This window comes from Mesoplodon bidens, assembly GCF_964165515.1.
Source record: "Mesoplodon bidens genome assembly, chromosome: 17".
Lineage (NCBI taxonomy): Eukaryota > Metazoa > Chordata > Mammalia > Artiodactyla > Ziphiidae > Mesoplodon > Mesoplodon bidens.
Window position 1 is genome coordinate 2,621,291 of NC_138174.1, and position 20,251 is coordinate 2,641,541.

The window sequence follows — 20,251 nt, forward strand, 5'->3', positions numbered from 1 at the left end:
GACAGGGTACAGTGTGTGACCGTGACCCCCAGGAGCAGGTAATGGACTGCTTTTCTGAAAAAAATGCCAGATCCACTTCTCCCCAGCAGCGCACACATGCTACTGAGGAGTGACCTTCAGGCAACAGTCTGCAAACGCTACCCCAGCTCTCGCCTCTGCAACTGACCCTTCCTTGACAGGGAGGACAGGGTGCTGAAGGACAGTGCTCCATATCACGACTCCACCATCTCCATCGTCCACCCCCCACCTCACACGGCTGCCCTCCAGGCTCCCAGAGCTCGGCCTGCCAAAAGGCGGCTTCAGCGGCCCTCCTCCACCGACAGTGGCACCAGCGTGTCCATTCCCAGTTCCTCTCACATCTAACTCGATCTTCTCCACTTCCAATTGTTCAGACTCTCAATTTCTGTTGGATTTTCCCAAGTCTCCTTACTTTCTGTACATCATCTTCATTCTAGTCCCCATTTCTAAAATACAAATCTGAACACGGGGGCTTCCCTGGTGGCGCAGTGGTTGAGAGTCCGCCTGCCAATGCAGGGGACGCGGGTTCGTGCCCTGGTCTGGGAAGATCTCACATGCCACAGAGTGGCTGGGCCCATGAGCCATGGCCGCTGAGCCTGCGCGTCCGGAGCCTGTGCTCCACAACAGGAGGGGCCACAACAGTGAGAGGCCCACGTATCGCAAAAAAAAAAAAAAAAAAAAAAAAAAAACAAATCTGAACACAGTTGTTAACAGTTCTTACAGCTCCCAGTTTATAAAGCACTTTCATATACGTGTTCCCACTGAATCTTAAGGCAAGCCTGTTAAAAAAAACCTCTGTGCACAGGAAATACGGAGAAAGATAATCACAACAGTACTGTTGTTAACAACAAAAATTCAGAAACAACCCAAATCCTATGACATATTCATACAGTGAAATATTATACAGCAATGAAAATGACTTAACTAAACTGTACATAAATTGGGGTGAATATTCATAACATAATATTGAGTGAAAAAAGCTAAATCCAAGTTGCTACATATAGCATAATAAGCTTCTTGTAAAGTTCATAAACAACTAAAAGTAAACAGTATATTGTTTAGCTTATACACACGCATCCATACACACATACAAACACAGGTATCCACACACACACACACTTATGATAAAACTATTGAAACAACTATAAAAAGGCAACAGAATAAAACACACGAAGAGGTAAGGCAAAAGACACAGGCATACAGGTTGGGGAAGAAAAGAACAGAGGGAAAGGAAACCGTCAACAGCATTGTAGTTCTCCAGTTGGATGATGTCATCAAGGTTGTTCATTCTATTATTAAGTAACTAATTAATTGATTACTAAAAGAGAGCTATGAATAAGCCAAGGATTAGCAGTCCAATTCAGTTAGCTAAGGTACTTTTAAAGAAGAACAGCAAGAAGGGAGGAAGGAAGGAAATCTGTAATACAGGAAGATGTCTCCAGGTCTTAAAGAGGACTTGAAAATGAAGAATACACGGAGTGGAACCCTGTTAGTGAAAACACACCTAACTGCTGTGTGAGTCTGACACTGAATGCTTTTGGTAGATTGTAATCAGTGGCCCATATCAAGGCTGTGATTCTCCCAAAGAGAAATCAAGCAGCAGAGATAACCTCAACAGTGCTACCTGCTTTCTCCCCCTGAGCCTGCCAAGACTTGGGAGTTCTGCTTGGGCCTCTCTCCTTGGACCTTAAATCATTCAACCAAGCAAAGTGACATTGGTCGTGTTCATTTCCAGAGGCAACGAAACCTTAAAAGTTGCCCATTTCAGTCTTCATATTTTGTTTCAAACAGAATGAGGACAAAATACTTTGAACGCCGGGTCTCTGTTCAGGCCAGCCTAAGCCTCCCTTAAAGACCTCAGAGACGCTCACTTTCATTTACTAGGAAACAATAACTCTCTCCAAATTGTGAAGCAAACAGTATAATATTAACTGCAGTCTGGATCTCCCAACACTTTTCCCTCTGTTCAGCTGTCAAGAACACAAGGAGTTCTCAAGATTCAAGGGATGACAGTTAGGACGTTGCTGATCAACTAAAAGACAGGAAAGGTAAGCGATACTTCAGACCTCCAGGTCTGAGGCTCAGACACATTTGGCTCGAGGAGAAAGGGTCAGGAAGATACGCAGCTCTAACAGACAGCTTCACTCTCCTCACAGGACAGGAAGAAGAACTTACAGATTCCTCTTCCAGACCAGGAAAAGCAAGAGAGACAAGGAGAAGAAGGATGGTAGGTGACCTGGAAAGACTGAAGACCAAGTAAGTGCCCAATGCTAAGTTCAAAACCAACCAGAACCAGCGAGTGACACCGAGGTGTCGGCAGCTCTTGTTTCTGCTTACCCTGAAATATGCAGAAGTCTCACCAATGATTCAAATCTAAGAGGTTCTGAGCAGCAGTGAATAAAAAGGGAAAGAAACCACCTCCATGAAAGATTCGCTTATAAAAAGGAGACCCTTCTTGATGACACGCGTTAGCATCACTAAGGTCACCAGTTCAGTAGAAGTCACAGCCCGTCCTCTGCATCAGGAGGGAACTGTGCCCTCTGATCGTTTTCTAGGAGCGCTCCATCCTTGAGTTCAAAGTTCACTTTTAATGGTTTAAGCTCTTCTTTGTTTTAAAGAACTTTACATTTAACTTTTATTTATTCCCAATTGACAGCCTGACAGGTTCTCTCTGATGTGGAATAGTCAGAAGTCCATAGACTTCGGAATCAGACAGACGTGGGTTCAAATCCTGACTTGATACTTTATCTCTCTGAATCTTAGCTTTGCTCTTCTACAAAATGGACTAGTCGGGCTTCCCTGCTGGCGCAGTGGTTGAGAGTCCGCCGCCGGTGCAGGGGATGCAGGTTCGTGCCCCGGTCCGGGAGGATCCCACATGCCGTGGAGTGGCTGGGCCCGTGAGCCATGGCCGCTGAGCCTGCACATCCGGAGCCTGTGCTCCGCAACGGGAGAGGCCACAACAGTGAGAGGCCCGCGTACCAAAAAAAAAAAAAAAAAAAAAGGACTAGTCACAACCATCTCATGAGGCTGGCTGCTCTGAGTAGTAAATGAGATGATACATGCAAAGTCCCCAGCAGCACAGTGTGTGGAACATAGTTAAGTGCTCAGCAAATGTTAATCATATTCCCAGTGAGTTCACCAAGGTGCAGAAGGAGAAACGCACTGAGCAAGCTGCTTCCCAAAATCATGTCCCCAGCCCTGACCACTATCCCTTGAGCTTCAGTGCCAGATCCATAGCTGCCTGTTGACCATCATGCCCAAGACTCTTACACAGCAGAGACCTCAGAACTGGTTAGAATTCATTTTATCTCATTCCTACCAGAAATAGGAAAACAGATCCTAACATGTTACTTAACTCGGCCTCTGTTACCCGCTGGTAATACAGGAACAGGATCTAGGCCATCTACCTCTCCATGCATTTCCCTAGGTGCTTATATCCTGCCACCAGCTCAAACATATGCAAAAGCGAACTGAAACTTGGATCCCCCCGAACTTGTTCATCTCTGCTAACTGAGCATTCTTTTCCTGGTCTGACTCAAGGCCTGTGAACATCCTTGGCCGGGCCTTCTCCCTTATTCTACATCCAACACCGCCACCACCCCTCCCTCAGTCTGCACAAATACACACCCCCGTCCGGTACCAAACCACCATAATTTTGGCTTTTACAAAGTCCGCTGTGCATCCTTTCCTCTCAGTTTCAGATCCACGATCGAAGTCTGGAAGCACACCCCTCGCACTAGCACTAGCTTCCTAACTAGACTCCCCGCCGCGCACCCACTCAATCTGAAACACACTGCACACCACGCCCGCGTCCACCATCCCACAGCAGTGCTTTGCAGAGACACCTCCAGAAACCTTTCCAATAGCAAGACAGAGCCCCAGCTGACTCTTTGGCTCTGACCACATCTAGGGGATAAGATGACAAAGGAGAACCAGAGGAACAACCAAAGAAGTAGGGATAGGACCCGGGTGGGTACACAGGAAGGTCAAGAGACTGGGGCAGACACAGATAAAGAGGTAAGAATGACAAGCTTTCCTTTCAGTCCTGCCCAAAGCCCTCAATCAAGCCACTGTCTGACACCAAAGACCCTGGGGAACCAAGCAGTAAGGAGGACTGATCCCTGGAGGAACACAAGAACAGGTTAACCTGAAATCTGTCTAAGAGGGCAAGAGACCAGAGGGTGCACCCAGGCACACAGAAGGCTAAGATTACACTGAGAGGTTAAAAATCATGGGTACCAAGCATGTCCCCAATATTTGTACTGGGTAGTAAGGAAATCCAATACTTGAAATGCCATCCTGGGTGGCTCAAGCAGTCCTTGTGTATCTGGTTCAACTCTTTTTTACCTCTTTATCACTTAAAAAGTGAAGATATTTACTAGGATAAAATAATAAGTTAATTTCTAGTAAAACGTCTCCATTTAACACCTCCTTTAAGAAAACTGTAGTATTTCCACCAGTCTTAAAGGTTATATATAACATGAAATACTCCTATTTTCCAAAGTTTTGATCTGTTAAATCATTCATTTGCACCTTACAAGTTTTACTATAAATTTACTCCTCAAAATAACAGCTTCCATGTTAAAGTATGCCTGAAGATCCTCTCAGTCCTAAATTTCTGTGATTCAGAGATGGGTAGAAACTTCTAAGCCATAAAAGGTGAAAACGTACTGACCAGGATTCCAGTTAAATGCATAACAAAATCAGAAAAATATGAGTAATGATGAAGTCACTTCAGTGGTTATGGCTCCGAAGAAGCAAACCAAAAAAACAAAACAAAACAAAACAAAAAACCCTCTTGCTAAAACGCCCATCAGAACAGTATATTAATTTCAGGAAGTGAAGATTCAGACAAAAGGGGGGAGGGGAAAACAATGCTGAAACGGGAAATCGACAGAAATCACAGCAGTGACAGGCACACAGCCCCGTCCTTAGATCGGTATCCACCAGGCATGATCATTCCCAGGCGAGCGGGAGCCCAGTTCCCCGTCCCAGCCGCCCCATCCCCGGCCTCTCCCCCGAGACCCCGTCCCAGGTACCCCCCGTCCTCCGCCCCCATCCCCGGGGCCCCGTCCCCAGCCCGCCCCCCCGTCCCTGGTCCCGCCGTCCCCAGGCCCCGTCCCCAAGCCCCCCGCCCCAGCCGCCCCATCCCCAGGCCCCACCCCCGTCCCCGGGACCCCGTCCCCGCCCTACCTGCCGGCCTCCGAACCACAGCCGCTGCTCCGACACGGGGAAGCCCGTCTCGGCCGCGAGGCGCCGCTTCACGTCGCGCACCGTCCAGGACGCGGGCACCGCCAACGTCCTGCAGCCCACGCAGCCGGGAAGCACCGTCACCCGGAGCCACCTGTGTGAAGGCAAAGGCCTCAGCGGGCGCCACGTGGGGCCGTGCCCTGGGCCGACCCACGCTCACCTGTCGCCCATGACGTGTCCTCACCGCCGGCGATGCCGCGCCCGCACCATGCTCCCGCCGCAGCCCGCGCCTCCCGGCCCGGCCCGCCGACAGGGAGCCGCTGGAGGAAGCCTCGGCCGAGGAGGGGCCGGCAGAGGCGGCAGCGCGCTCCCGGCCGCAAGGGCCCCGGAGGCGCCGCCCGCGGGCACGCGCCCGCCCGGACCGTTAGCTGAGGAGACGCCTGGCCTGCGCGTAAGGCCCACCCGCAGGCCCTGCCCCAGGCCCCGCCCCTCCGAAGGCCCCGCCCCTCATGGACCGTTCCGGAGGAGATGCCCTTCCCGTCAAGCCCCGCGTCTCCCTCACCTTTCCTTGAGGAGACCCTAGACCCACCAGGCCGCGCCCCTCCCTCAGGCCCCGCCCCGCCCCGCCCATCAGGACTCGCCCCGCCTACAGGCTCCACCCCACCCGGATCTGTAGTTGAGAAGCTGCCTGGCCCCGCCCCTCCCTCACGCCCCGCCCCCGCCCGCCCTCCCTCCGTCTGCGACAATGCCAGGCAGGGACCGCCTGCGACACTTCGCTGGAAACGCGGGACGCAGGTTTACAGAAGACTTGTTTTCCTTGACCGAGTTCAAAAGTGTCAGGACATGCAGAACTAGACCTGCAGGACCTACGTCTCCTTCAACCGTAGTGATTTGAGTCTCTGGAAGCATCTCCAAATGAGGTTGACGGTGGCCTCTCGGGCACCAGCGGGGAACGAGGCGGCCGCAGAACAGTGTCTCCGCGGATTCGTTTCCTCTTTGTTTTTAAGGTACAAAAGGAGGATCGATGATTCGGTTTCCTGATGGAGTAAGGACTGCCAGCAGGAAAGTGATAGATGAGAATGCACGCAAGCGTATCCTATGACGCGTTAAAACATATGCAACTTATTTTGGCAATATTGTCTTCTGTTGTTGTGGCCCGTTTCCCATCACACCTGCAAGCTCCTTGAAATCAGAAGCACGAGTCTCAGAGTTGATGGAATCGCCCCAGAGTGACTAACGTTGCCTTGTAATTTGAAAGTGCATGTGGCTTGTTGACGCTTCAGAACATGTCAGTCCTTTCTTCCGGCTAACGTCTCTCGTAGGTGTGGAAGAGACACATTGCAAAACAAAAAAAAAGGCAACGTCTACTCAGGCAACTCAAAGGCTCTGTCGTGAACAGGTAAACTTGTGTGCTTCTTGTTTAAATACCCTTAATAGAATTAAATTTTAGTGTTGACCCCAAAAATGGTACTAAATACTGTTTTTCAATTTTACCCCCTCCTCCACAGAAAATATTACTCAGAACTCACTATCAGTAATGAAGATACCAAACACCCTTACAGCTGTTCCATCCCTTCCTTCCAACCGTATTGAAAAGTGAAGTTGCTATAAGTCATGCAGGTTTTTCCCTACTTCCTGAAGGGAGAGGATTTCACAAGAAGTGAAGCCGATTTGGCTGGGGAAGGAGGCTGGTCACAAAAAGCTTTGAACACCTGGAGTTCAAAGTACACTCAGGATATCCTTTAAAGGGTTGGTCAGCGTGGGGAATGCAAATCTGGAACTCAGGCGAGGTGTGAAAGCTAAGGATATAGATTAGGGAATCATTCTTTTAATCACTCTGTTGATATTTGTTAAACCTCTCCTGTGCTCTAGAGGCACACACTTCTACACTGCAGGAATACAGCAGTGAACAAAACAGAGTCCCTATCTCATGCTTACATTTTGAGGAAGAAGACAATAATAAACAAGTGGACAAATGATACATAAATTCATGCTATGAGGTCAGCCAGTTCTGTTTAAGTGAGGGGAGGGCGTTGGGGCAGTGCAAGATGGGACAGGAAAGGCACTCGCGTGGTCGCAGAACTTCTTCCTAAGGAGTGACAGCAGAGGCCTGGGTGAAACACAGGGAGATGAGCTTGTCCAAAGAGAGCTTACAAAGGGGGCAGAGAACTGGTGCAGCTCACACTCCCCTCCTCTTTCACCTGCGCTCGGTGTCGCTGCCTAATTCCTCCCCCTCTTCCAGTTCTCCCTCTGACCCATGCCCAACCCGACAAAAACTCAGATTTGGAATTAGTGTCTCCTGTTACTGGTGGCTTCCCGGGGCCTGGAAAAGGTTCTAACACAGAATAGGTGCTCAGTAAATATATACAAAGAAAGGAAGGACGGACTGAGGGAGGGAGGCAGGAAAAGAGGGAGAGAGGGAAAAGAAGGAATGAATAAATATCTGGAAAATACAGAAAAGTGGAAACTCAAACATTATTCATAATTCTAACACCAACCTTAACACAAACAACAATTTTATACATGGCCATAAATTTAAGGGGTTTTAATATGATGGTAATTATACCATGAACACATAGTAGTTTTCAATGTTTTTATCACTGTGTAAATCTCATTTCTATTAACTGCCTAACTTTCCATTGAGAAGAAATATCTTAGGCTACTTCAGCCGATGAATAAGTATGGTAGTTTAATTTTTAATAAGTATGGGTATTTTAATTTTTCAAAAGTGCACAGACTTCATAACTGTTGAATATCTGTTCATGAAACGTCACCATTATGTATAAGAAGGAAATTTGTAAAACGTATTCTAAGAAATGTTAAGCTGAGCCCTATATTCATTCTGTAGGAACCTATTATCAAATGCAGAATAGCAAGAAGCTGAAGCTTTAGTCCTTTATTTTAGAATGAGTCCAAATCAGTAAGATAGGAGGGGGTCATGGGACCACCCTCTGAGCCTGTTTAAGTTATAGAGACGGGCAAATGCAGCTGTTTTATTGGACAAGCTGGATTCAGCAGGACGCAGAGAACAATGTTATTCCTTCTCATGACCCCTGTTTTAACTTGCCCTGGTGCTTTCTTTCTCTTTCCCTGGATGACGTATCTGGCATTGCATGGGCCCCAGCTTCCCCGTCACTCTTAGATGATGAAAATCTTCCAGTCCCTAACGTGGACACATTTTAGTAACTGAAAATCCTATCCAGGGTAATCATCAAAATGCCAGTCCAATCCAGTGTAAAAACTCTTAAATTTTTATTCTGGTCCATTTGCAGTCTCACACTGCAGTTTAGAAGCATAGCTCCAGGCTCAGGTTAACTTCCCCTGAAACAATGCTTTGTGATTTTACAAACTGGAATGCGCCTGATAGCATATCTTTGATCAGAGGGAAGCAGTTAATTAGCCCCTTCTGGAAAATGTTCTCCACTTACACAAAGACAAAAGTATAACAAATCATTATTCCTTTGTTTCATGAGTCAGCACAAGGCTGTTTAGCTTGGAAATAAAAAGATGAGGATATTGTGGGCATGCCATTCTGTGAAGTCCTAAAGAATAAGTAAAACCATAAACGAAACAGGGAGAGGAAAAAGATCTCTAAGGGAGAGAAAACAGCACCTGCAAATCATGGAGTCAAAAATAGCAATAAAGCTGAGGAACTTCTAATAGTTCCCTATGAAAAGGTCAGAGGGCAAAATTCGTGCTGGAGCGTAAAAAATATGACCACGCGGTCATGAAGTCTCTATGCCACATACGGAGTGACTGGAGGGGATGGGGAACCCCTTTCAGATTTTAATCAGGTTAGGCGATCATAGTTACATCTTACAAAGATTCCTCAGGCAGCAGAACGGAGGGTGACTTAAGGAGACAAGACTTAAACTAGGAACAAAACCAATGGAAAAATCGTATCCGTGAGATTAAGTAAAAAGCTTCAAGAAGGGCGTCAGCAATGCCAAGTAGCTGAAGTGCCCGTAGGACCTGACAACGGGGAGGCCATTGTTGACTAGTTCTTTGCTCCAAAACCTACAAGAATTTGTAGGATCTAGGGTCAAGTTATTCAGCGTGGCAGACAAGGCTCATCACAGTTTAGCACCAATCAACCTTCTCAGAGTCTTCTCAGGCCACCCTGCCAACCATAATATAGCCTGTGTCCAAGACCAGCTGATACTAATATGTAACATTCATGGAATACTCACTACGTGCCAGGCACCTGCTAAAAACCTTCTGTGATTCAGCTCATTTGATCTTTCCAACTATGCCGTGAAGTACATAAAGACCTCAACTGTCAGGTAAGGAAAATGAAACTAAGTATCTTACTTACAGATCTACAGCTATAAGTGGGAGAGCCAGAATTCGAACCCAGGTCGTGCAACGCCAAAGCCCCAGCACTGTTCAGTGTTAAACTACAATATTTATAAAATGCAGCCACTTCACTCTGCCTGGCCTTCCTCGTGGAAAGGAAAGCACCTGCACTGTCCCACCTGCCTGCATCCTCTACCCACACCTCTCCATCTGATAAATCCCTAAGTCGTAGTCCTAGAATCACCGCTTCTCAAAGCTTTCCTCAACCCTTCCAGGCTGCTTCCTTCTGTATCATCTGAACACTGTACGTTCACATTGGTGCTATAGCACTGACCACATTTTTATTAATCATATTTCATTTCTCTTCATTGCAATGCATTTTTCCTTGTATCTTCAGGGCCAGCGCACAGAATTATTCAACAAATGTTACTCAGACGTTTAGGGTTAAATGAATGACTGCATATAGGTGGATATTAACTCCACTCCTAAGATCAGTCAATAAGGTTTTGTTTTGGTTTTTACTTCTGTTCAAAATGCTTTTGGCTGCAAGTAACTGATTACCTGACGAGCGGTAGCTAAACTGATAAGGGTTTGTTTTTCTCTCACGTGCAGAGGAAGACTGCTCATCTGCAGTGACAGGACCAGCACCCCAGTGACGTGGGGACCTTCTCTCCTTCTCATAAAATGGCTAATACAGCTCCAATATATCCATATTCAGTGTAGGAAGAAGGAAAAGGGAAAACACCCATCCTGTCTGTTTTATGGGAAAAGAAGAATTTTCCCAGCAGACTTCTATTTCTCATTAGCCAGAACTTTATCACATGGCCACGCCATAGCTGCCAGGGAGGCAAGGAAAGTGAACACAGTTGTCTCTTGGTCTGAGGAGCAGGAGGGAGGGGGGATTGGTTCCAGGACCCCCGTGGTTTCCAAAATCCTTGGATGCTCAAGTCCCTTATATAAAAGGCCATCATATCTGCATATAACCTACACACATCTGTGTACTTTAAATCACCTACAGGTTACGTATAATACCTACTACAATGTAAATGCTCTGTAAATAGTTGCCGGCTCATGGCAAATGCAAGTTTTGCTTTTTGGGACTTTCTGGATATGGAGTTTCCACAGGTTTATTTAGCTTTTCAAGCCTCCACAGTAGGTTCCAACAAGATAGTAGGAATTTGTGAGTGATCACTGGATCAGCCTACAGCATTGCTCTAATCTACATGGCAAAATTATGTTTAAATCATCTGCAGAAATATTAGAAAAGAGTGCAACTGATAAGATTTTAAAAGATGCTGTGTAGTAACATACCAAGGTACATTTTTTTTTCTGAAGGATGGGGGAGAGGGGATACTGCGTGCAAGTAATCTTTCTTGGCCTTGGGATGGGAATTTGGGCAGATCCTATGATTTTTTTCTCACCCTAATATAATGGCAGTCCTGAGGTCACTTTAAGTTATTTCAATTCTATGATTGGAATAAGTTCAGCCAAAATCATTACATAAAAATTCAACCTACAATCCTCATTCGAAGGTCAGTTTTCTCCTCACTGAAGCCATCACCACCCCACACTAAGGCGGGTGGTCAGAGCCTTCCTAGAGGGAAGGGGTGGGGGTGGGTTCTCCTCTCTCCTTGTTCCCCCAAATAGTCAGCTGCGATTGAGCCCACACAGGCCAAAGCCCTGAGACAGGAAAGGAAAGAGGGTGGTGGTCTGTTCCTACTTGGCTGGGTGGACCTGAGCCCTGTGGGCCTGGCAGGTGATTGAGGTCACCCTTCCTCTTCCTTACCCCTGTGTTACTGAGCCCCTGTGTTTGATAAACCTCGCCCCGTTTCTGCTTCCTATCAGATCGCTTGAAGGAGCATGGGAAGTCCACCGTCCCGAGTCAGGCTTGCTGGTTTCCACTCGTTTTGTCTCCATGCTTTCCTGGGGCGTCCAGCACCTGCCCTCTGCCCGCCACAGCCTCCACTGCCAGTGAGTACCCTAAAAACACTGAGTTGGACCCTTTAAAAGGTGAATTTTATGGTATGCGAATTATATCTAAAAATAATAACACTGCAGTTGATGCAAAGGCAAAGGCATTCCCTGTACCACAGTGTGTAGAGTCCCTCTGGGCACAAACATTTGTGAATGTGGCTACTTTGACTTTTCTGGTGAGTCCAGTGGTTTGTCTATTTAACCATCTTCTTAAGATGCTCTGAGTCTTTTTCCAGAATGGTTGGAACTGACATCTTTGCCCTCAAATACATACAGGAACAGAATGAAATACAAACTCCTTAGAAGGACATTCAAGTTCTACTTGTCACGCTCATCTCTCACTCCCCGCCCTCACCCCAATTTACTCTCCGCCCCCCGGCTCCCACCTACCCTTCCGGGCTCTGCTACAGCCTCATGAAATTAACTCCCCAGCTCTCTCATGTGGTCTCTGCCTGTATTCCCCTTCCTTCCCCGATGTCCACTCCTCCTTCAGATGCACCCCAAGTATCCTTCGCTGGGAAGCCTGATGCCTCACAGGGCACCGTGGCTGCGGGCCTGGTGCTCACCTTCTAGATGACTTCCCCCGTGGACCCCACAACTCCACCATCAAGGCCTTATGCAGAGTGATCCTTTGCACGGAGGACCTGGGCTTCAACCAGTAAGGCAGAGCTTATCCGGCAAGCCACGTTCAATACAACAAGCCAGACAAGTGACAGAACTTCCCTTCTCTTTGTGCCAATGGAGACACGGTGCCTTAACTTTTTTTTTTTTAATAACTCTGATTTTATTTGTAATTGTATATATTTGCTTATAACTTTGACAAAGAACATCAAAGAATTTGGCACTGAAATCTCATATTGCTGTGGTTAAAAGGAACCTGAGAGCTTGGATAAGGGCAGGGTAAATAATAATAATTTGACTATGATATCTTATCCCTGAATGCTTTTGACATATTTTATAGTGTTCTTTAAAAGCTCAGTAAATATAGTATGGTATCCTGGATTGGTCCTGGAATGGAAAATGATGCTAGTGGATAACTAGTGAATACAAATAAACTCTGGAATTTAATTAATGATAATGTCCTAATGTTGTATCAGCTAGAACTCTTGTGATTGAAAGTAACTGGGGCTCAGCTCAGTGTACAAGGAAAATGGAACAATCATGAGTTTATCTCAGATTAGACTTGGTATGGTACAAACTTCTTTCTCTCTATTCTGCTTCTCTCTCTGTCTCTCTCTCCTCTGGATCCCTCTATGTTGCTCTAAAAGAAAACCCGTGTACTTCACTAAGATGCCACTGTTAGCCCCAACTAGTTATCTACTTAACATTCCAAGTGGAGGAAATGTATGCTTCCCTCTCCAATATCTATGTATGAAAAGTGCTAAAGAGCTAAAATCTATTTTAGTTATTTATTCACCCTTGAAATGATTACTAAGCCTGTTCATTTTGGCCATCCAAACTCATGTGATCAAATAAGAATCAATCAACTACAGGGAAAAACACTGTCTTCGGAAAACTGAATCTATGCAGTCATGTCACCAACATGTATGATCTCAAACAGGATAGGGCTTCTTTGCTACATGATCCCATAGCATCCTGTATATTCCTCAGTGAAATTATTCTAAATCATCGCAAGTCTGTCTTCCTCATAAGACCATCTTTGGTGACTTGAGTTATGAAATATTGCCTTACTCATCTTTCTATCTCCATGTTTATCTGATGTTATTAACTACAAAATACTTGATGAATGGAGACAGAAAATAAATCAATCTGATGCAGGTAAGAAAAATAACTGGAGTTAGCACAGAATATGTTAATATTCATTTTTGTTTTTTGGCATTTAAGCAAAATTAATTTTGTTTAATGGAGGCATTAGATTTTAGTCCATGCCTCTGTTTGTTTCTCTGAGGTATAAGTGACAATGTAATATTAGTTTCAGGTATACAACATAATGATCGGCTATTTGTATATATTGCAAAATGATCACTGCAATAAGTCTAATTAACATCTATCACTACACATAGTTACAATTTTTTTCTTGTGATGAGAACTTTTAAGATCTACTCTCAGCAACTTTCAAATATACAATACAGTATATATATATATATATATATATATATATATATTTTTTTTTTTCGGTACGCGGACCTCTCACTGTTGTGGCCTCTCCCGTTGCGGAGCACAGGCTCCGGACGCGCAGGCTCAGCGGCCATGGCTCACGGGCCCAGCCGCTCCGCGGCATGTGGGATCTTCCCGGACCGGGGCATGAACCCGTGTCCCCTGCATCGGCAGGCGGACTCTCAACCACTGTGCCACCAGGGAAGCCCCTACAATATAGTATTATTAACTGTAGTCACCATGCTGTAGCTTAAATCTCCATGGCTTATTTATTTTATAAATATGCCCATTTTTAACATAGCTCCTAGATGCTAGCTTTTCCCATCTTCTTTTTTTTTTTTTTAATGTATTATCCATTTAACTTGAAGGTGAGGTTCTAGACTCAGCATTTTCACATAATGAATGAGAATCCACTGGAGCATATGGTTTCTAGCCAACAGGTGAAAGAAATCCAGCAAGGCTCTTTAAACCCCATTCAGGATGGGAGTAAGGGTGGCCCAGGAAGCCTGAATGATCATCTCAGATTCTCACTTATTCTTCCCTTCTACACAAGGAAGGAAAATGGAGATAGAGGAGACGGTGCCTTAACTTTTATTTTTAGTTCCATTAAACATGCTTTGGGAAATGATGTCATGTTTCTGAATGAACATTCCTCCCTTTCCTCCTTCCAAAGAGGGACTATGAATTCCCTAAATTGCTGTAAAAGTTTTGAGAAAATAGGATTGTATAGATTTTACATGATGCTTTTGAATCTATTGTTAATGTGAATGCGAGGTAGTTGTTTGGTTGCCAAAAATCCTAGATTATTCAAAGATAGCTTTGCCAAAGTGAAATTAACCAGGAAGGGCCTTAAGTGTAGTCATGGTTATATATAGCAATGGGGTAATCCCAAAGAACTTTGCATTAGAAAGGAAAAAAGTGACTCAGGCCCTCAGATTTTGTAAAGGTGACACATCTTGAGCCATATTCGCCATTTCAGGGAATAATAAAACAACCACATGTGGTTTCTGAATTCCTCTTCCATTTATGACGACCTTGATTAAACATCCTCTCTTGGAATGCTTTATAGAAAATATGGAGATAGAGTGAGCTAACTATAGCAGTATGTACATTAAAATAAATGTACTGCATGCTAATAATTAGAGTGTTTTAATGGAGTCTCGGCCCTAGACACAATGGTAGGAAACTTACGACATAAACCTATAAAACACTCCATCATAAAATTGATTAAATTGAACATAAAAAACGGAAATGGTATGAGCAACGAATACCATAATACACTCTAATACGCTTCTTCCTTTTTTCTGTTTCTTCCAGCTATTGATATTGTGCTTTTCTTTTAGGAAGTTAATAATTTTCCTTCTGTTTTGTCCTTTATTTACACAAGTTGCTTTTCTTCACTTTCCACCTGTCTCCATCCTCCACCCCTTGTGTGGAGGTGAACTGATGGTCAGACCCGACCCCCCCTGCAGCCCCGCTCTCACGCCTTTCCATGGGAGGGATGTCACCGCTCCGAGCTCACTTCCTCACCTGTACGACCCTTCCTCAGGGTTACGGGGAGGTGAAAAGGGCTGTCGCTGACCTGGGAGGGTCGCATTTATTCATACAATAAAAATGCGTGACAACCACGATGCGCTGGGTGCTGGCATCCTGATAAAGGAGCACAGTTCCCGCCTCTGTCTGGGGGTGCATCAGCTCATGGAAACGGCCCCCAGGCAGGCATCACGAGAGGGCGGCCTCCACACTCTCCTTCTCACCCTCGTCCTCCCCATCGCCCTCCTCGGTGGCTCTGGCACCTGTACAGTCAAGGCCAATGCCAGAAGAACCGTGAAGCAGGCCAGTGGCGTCTTGGGTCCTCTTCAACATCTTGATCTGAACTTCTCCTCCTCTCCTGATGCACTCTGCACTTTTATCTACGGCTTCCCCAGCTCTGCTGAGTTCAGTAAGCATGACCTGTGCCCATCCTATGTTCAGGCACTCTGCCGGGTGCCCAGAAATCAAAGACCAGTAATGCTGTTAATATGGACCCCAGTGCCCATAAGGAGCTCAAAGACAGAAATGATACACAAACGTCATTTCAATATGAAAGGGAAAGTGCTAACATAAAGGAAAGCTCCTGAGCCTCACGGTGTTGTCTTCCATTAAAGGTTTTCTTGGATGAGCACTGCAGCCTCCAGTCCCTGTCAGGAAAGAGACTGCCCTCCTGGTGGATTCTGTGTCTGGACTGAGATCTGGTTCTTCCTTTTCCTCCTTCATTGTCTTTACTCCCAAGTGCACCCAAGGTCAGCTCCCATCAGCTCCATCCTTCAGGCCGTCCTGGATCTGCTTCCCTGCCAGGCACATCCCTCCTGCTCACGAGGAGTCCCACTCCGAAGTGGCCCTGGAATTCCCTTCAGGTGCATTTCCCTGTGTCTATGTGTGTTTAGAAATAGAATTTATTTTTCTTTCCGTCTCTTTAAACCTTCGTTGGAGAAGACCACGCACACGGGCTAACTCTCAACAACACGTATCCCTCTCGATGCCATGGCACTGTCTCCTCTGATCCCCACGTGCTTCTTCCAGCAGGAAGGCAATGCAGCCTATTCCTCTCTCTCAAGGATATTTCTGTTGCTGTGTGGGCACTAGGTTCAGAGTTTGGGAAGGTGAGTCACCTAACTGCCTCTGAAATCGTATCACAGAGACCATTGTTCACTTAAAGCAGACATTGGGATGGTGAGAAATTCAAAACCACACATAATAATAATACCTGCCATAATGAATCACTTACTGGGCACCAAACACTTCTAATTTAATCTTCACTAAAATCCTATGAGGCATTTTTATTTCTATTTTACAGATTTTTTTAAAAAAGAGATTCAGACCACACACAGGGCCAAGATCTAACCCCACTCCGTGCAAAGCCATACCCTGTCCATACCCCCATTTGGGCTTGTTATTGGTGCTAATAGAGATGTTTATCCTGGGGAAAACATGACTCTAGGGTACATGTTATACTGTTCAAATAAGGGAATGGTTTTCATGTATAAAAATTTCTGTGGCTCCAGAGGCAGATTTGGGGTTCACGCTAAGGAAAAATATTCCATCGATTAGAACAATACTCATTTGTATTCATTTATCACCAACCACATGCTGAATCTTTCACACCCACTGTCATATTTAATTCCCAGGTAAATCTACAAAGAAGACATTATCAACCACATTTACAAATCAAGATTCAGGACCCAGAGATGGTAAGTAATTTGTCTAAGATTTCCTTGCCAATGCCAAGTGTCAAGACTGGAACCCAGGTTTCCATTCAATTTCCTTATTCTATGCTGCTCCCCAGAATTGAAGTAAAGGGGAAACACTTTGCTTGAGATTCTAAAAATCTCACACAGTCAGCATGCTTTAGGGATAAAAGTGCCCTGAAATCTCTCCTAAGAGCTAATTACAATCTTGTATTTTCAAGCACATGGCAATTTTATAGTCTGGCTGGACGTAGGCAGTACAAAAGCCCTCACACACGTGCTGGAAAACACTTTTGAATGAATATGGTAAGTCAGACAGACAAATATCATACGATACCACTTATATGTGGAATCTAAAAAAATGGTACAAATGAACTTATTTACAAAACAGACATAGAGTCACAGATGTGGGAAACAAACCTATGGTGCCCTTTTCCACATCAGGTACTATACAAGTGTCTTACATTCACAGTCTCTGATCTAACATTATTATATGCATTATTTTCCCCATATTATGAAAAGAAGTAACTTACTCAAGGCTCCATGACTAGTAAATGGGATTCAAACCAAGTTATGTCTGGCTCAAAAGTTTATACTCTTCCCATTACACAATTTGTTTTCTCTTAAAGGAGCTGGGAGGGTGTTTGTTGAGTTGGTTTTGTTGTGTTTGGATGCAGAGGTAGGTGTCTAAGGGGAAGAGAAGACACAGAAGGGACAGGATGGGAACCATCCTCCCCTCTCTGGCCACGAAGGACCGGTTTGGAGCCTGTGAGGACAGAAGGTGAAGGACCAGTGCCATGAAATACTGGACGGGAATAAGTCCATGCAGCACTGCCTCTTTCCTAGGAAACAAAATCAGTACGGGCTTGAGGAGAAGCCATTCCTCTTCCCGACCTACCATCCACAGGTGGCCGTCACTTTGGTCCCAAGGGGTCCGTTGGGATAAAGTCTTACTGAGGTACCAGCTGCAGGGGTCATGACAAGTGCCCTTGACCAAGAGGCTCAAGTGGAAGGAATGTGAGCAAATTCGTTCCTGGCCCCACAGGAGATGTCACCACCCTGAGGACACCCAGAAGTAGCTGGGGAAGAATTTAAGCCAACAAGAAGAGCATGGAGGTTAAGGTCTTACCAACAGGTGAAGATCTGGAGCCATGGAGACATGGGTGTAAATATTAATTGCCCTTATTTATACTCACAAGCTATTGAAACCTCGGAGGTGCGGAAATAATTGCTAATCCACTGTTCTTTCTTTGGACTCTACCTCCCTGGCTCTATTCCGGGGTTACTGCCACCAAATCCATGACTCCATCAGAAGTCAGGGCTGGCAGGTTTGCTTCGCCCTCTACTGCGCACCTGCTCTTCCCTGTCTGGGCTGTTTTCATACAATTGGACTCAGCTTATCTGCCTGCTCTCCTGAAGACTGGACTCTGCTCTCTCATCTGAATCTCTGTTACTTCGACTATGGGATAGTAGGAAATAAATATTTGGTCTTTGCCTCTGGGTCCTGGCACAGAGCTCCTAAAACTCTCGCAATTTCCTGAGTGATAAGAGTGTTTTCTGTATGCTGAGGGCAGGGCCCCCAGATAGCCTCAGATGGGGTTGAGGAGGGGAGTTGGTCACCCCAGGAACCAACGATTAGAGGGTAGGAACTTTCTGACCCGTTCTGATCTCCAGGGAGGGGAGACAGACTGGAGATTGACTTCAACCACCAACGGCCAATGATTTAATCAATCGCACCAACATGATGACCCTTAGCTGGGAACTCTGGAACGACCACCAAGCTGCAGAGTTTCCAGGCTGGTAAGCACATGGAGGTGCTGGGATGGGACGTGCACCTGGAGAAGGCCCGGGAGCTCTGCACACCTGCTGCCCCCAAATCTTGACCTATGCATCTCTGCCATGAGCTGTTCCCGAGTTGTATTCTTTATAATAAACTGTAGCCATAAGTGAAGAGCTTTCTGGGTTCTGAGTCAGTCTAGTGAATTACTGAACCTGAGGGCAGGGGTCCTGGGAATCCCTGAATTTGTAGTGGGGGTAGCCCGGGGATCCCGCCCCTGCTGGCACCTCAAGTGAAGGCGATCCCGCAGGACTGAGCCTGTAACCGTGGGGTCTGTGCTAACTCTGGGTCGTTAGTGTTGGAATCAACTTGAATTGCTGGACACCCAGGAGGTACTGGAGAATTAGGGGACCGATGGTTGTTGGAAAGATCCTCATCAGGTTGTCGACATTCATCTTACATGACATTCCGACACTGCCAGGTGGTCAGGACATTCTCCCAGCCTCCCTGGACAGACTGACACATGAACCAGCATAGAGCTGTCAGGTAAGGGCCTCCTACACACAGCCCTCCTGCCAGAACTGCCGTCATCTCTCACCTGGGTAGTGACAGCAAACCATGATGGGTTTCCCCGCCTCTATCCCTGCCCTCCACACAGCAGCTAGAGGGACCCTTTTACAAAGTAAGTCAGACCGTGTCACCCCCTGCAGTGGGTTCCCATCTCCTTCACGGCTTCCTCTTCAACCATGACTTGGACTCCCTGGCCCTCAGTCCCTCCCCGCCAGCACACCAGTCTCCTCCCTGTTCTTGGAACGTGCCAAGCAGCTCCCAGCTACGGGATCTGCATGTGCTCCCCTGTCTGGAACATTCTTCCCCTAAATAGCTTATGACTAATTCACTCACCTCCTTCAAGTGTTTGCTCAAGTTTCATCTCCAAGAGGTCTTTCCTGAGCATCCTATTTAAAACTGTGACACATGTCCCTATGACACCCCATTGGACTCCCACCTCCTTTTCCTGCCCACTGTTCCTTTTGTTCCATTGTATGAAGTACCATATAATTTAATTATGTATTATGTTTACTGTGTACTGTCTTCCTCTGTTAGAAAGGAAAAGTCACAAAAGTCGGTATCTACATCCATTTCATTCCCTTACATATTCTAAAGACCAGGCATAATAGCAGAGCACAGGGAGATCAGCTCAGTGCTTTGTGACCGCCTGGAGGGGTGGGATCGGGAGGGTGGGAGGGAGGGAGATGCATGAGGGAAGGGATGTGGGAACAGATGTATATGTATGACTGATTCACTTTGTTATAAAGCAGAAACTAATTAAAAATAAATAAATAAATAAATAAATAAATAAAAATTAAAAAAAAAAAAAGGCCAAGCATAATAAATGCCCAACACGTGTTAGTTGAATGAATGACTTTAAGGACAGAGCTTTTGTAGTGAGCAGAACTCTGTGGGGTCTTCCCGGAACAGACCACCCCCACCAAGTCCTCTGCCTGCCTCTTGTCTGTAGAAAAACTATAGCCTCCTAGGCCTTCCCAGAGTTCCAAAGAGTAAACTTAATCAGAGAAGTGAGAAAATGCAAAAAGAAAGGAAAACAGTCAAGCAAGACAAAATAATAATAGTTTAGCCATTAAAAGTCAAG

General features: G+C 45.8%; 1 protein-coding gene and 1 long non-coding RNA gene across 4 annotated transcripts in view; one reads left to right on the forward strand and one right to left on the reverse strand.

The window, feature by feature from the left end:
* Nucleotides 1-20,251, reverse strand: part of SACS (sacsin molecular chaperone) — a 69,969-nt gene that overhangs the window by 33,221 nt on the left and 16,497 nt on the right. Inside the window, exons 1-2 of one of the 2 annotated variants that reach the window (XM_081215053.1) lie at nucleotides 5,429-5,611; nucleotides 5,212-5,362 (exon numbers count right to left, since the gene is read on the reverse strand). In XM_081215053.1, the coding sequence (XP_081071179.1) occupies nucleotides 5,212-5,362; nucleotides 5,429-5,439 (162 nt within the window). In that variant the 5' untranslated portion in view covers nucleotides 5,440-5,611. Of the gene's footprint in view, nucleotides 1-5,211; nucleotides 5,363-5,428; nucleotides 5,612-20,251 lie in introns of those variants that run through there. The other variant, XM_081215052.1, reaches the window with a different exon arrangement.
* On the forward strand, nucleotides 5,955-19,799 carry LOC308605247. Of its 2 annotated transcripts, XR_014013654.1 has the most exons (5): nucleotides 5,955-6,607; nucleotides 11,350-11,475; nucleotides 16,072-16,238; nucleotides 16,764-16,826; nucleotides 17,501-19,799. It is a non-coding gene; the product is annotated as an uncharacterized lncRNA (long non-coding RNA). The 2 variants fall into 2 exon arrangements; XR_014013655.1 differs by lacking the exon at nucleotides 16,072-16,238.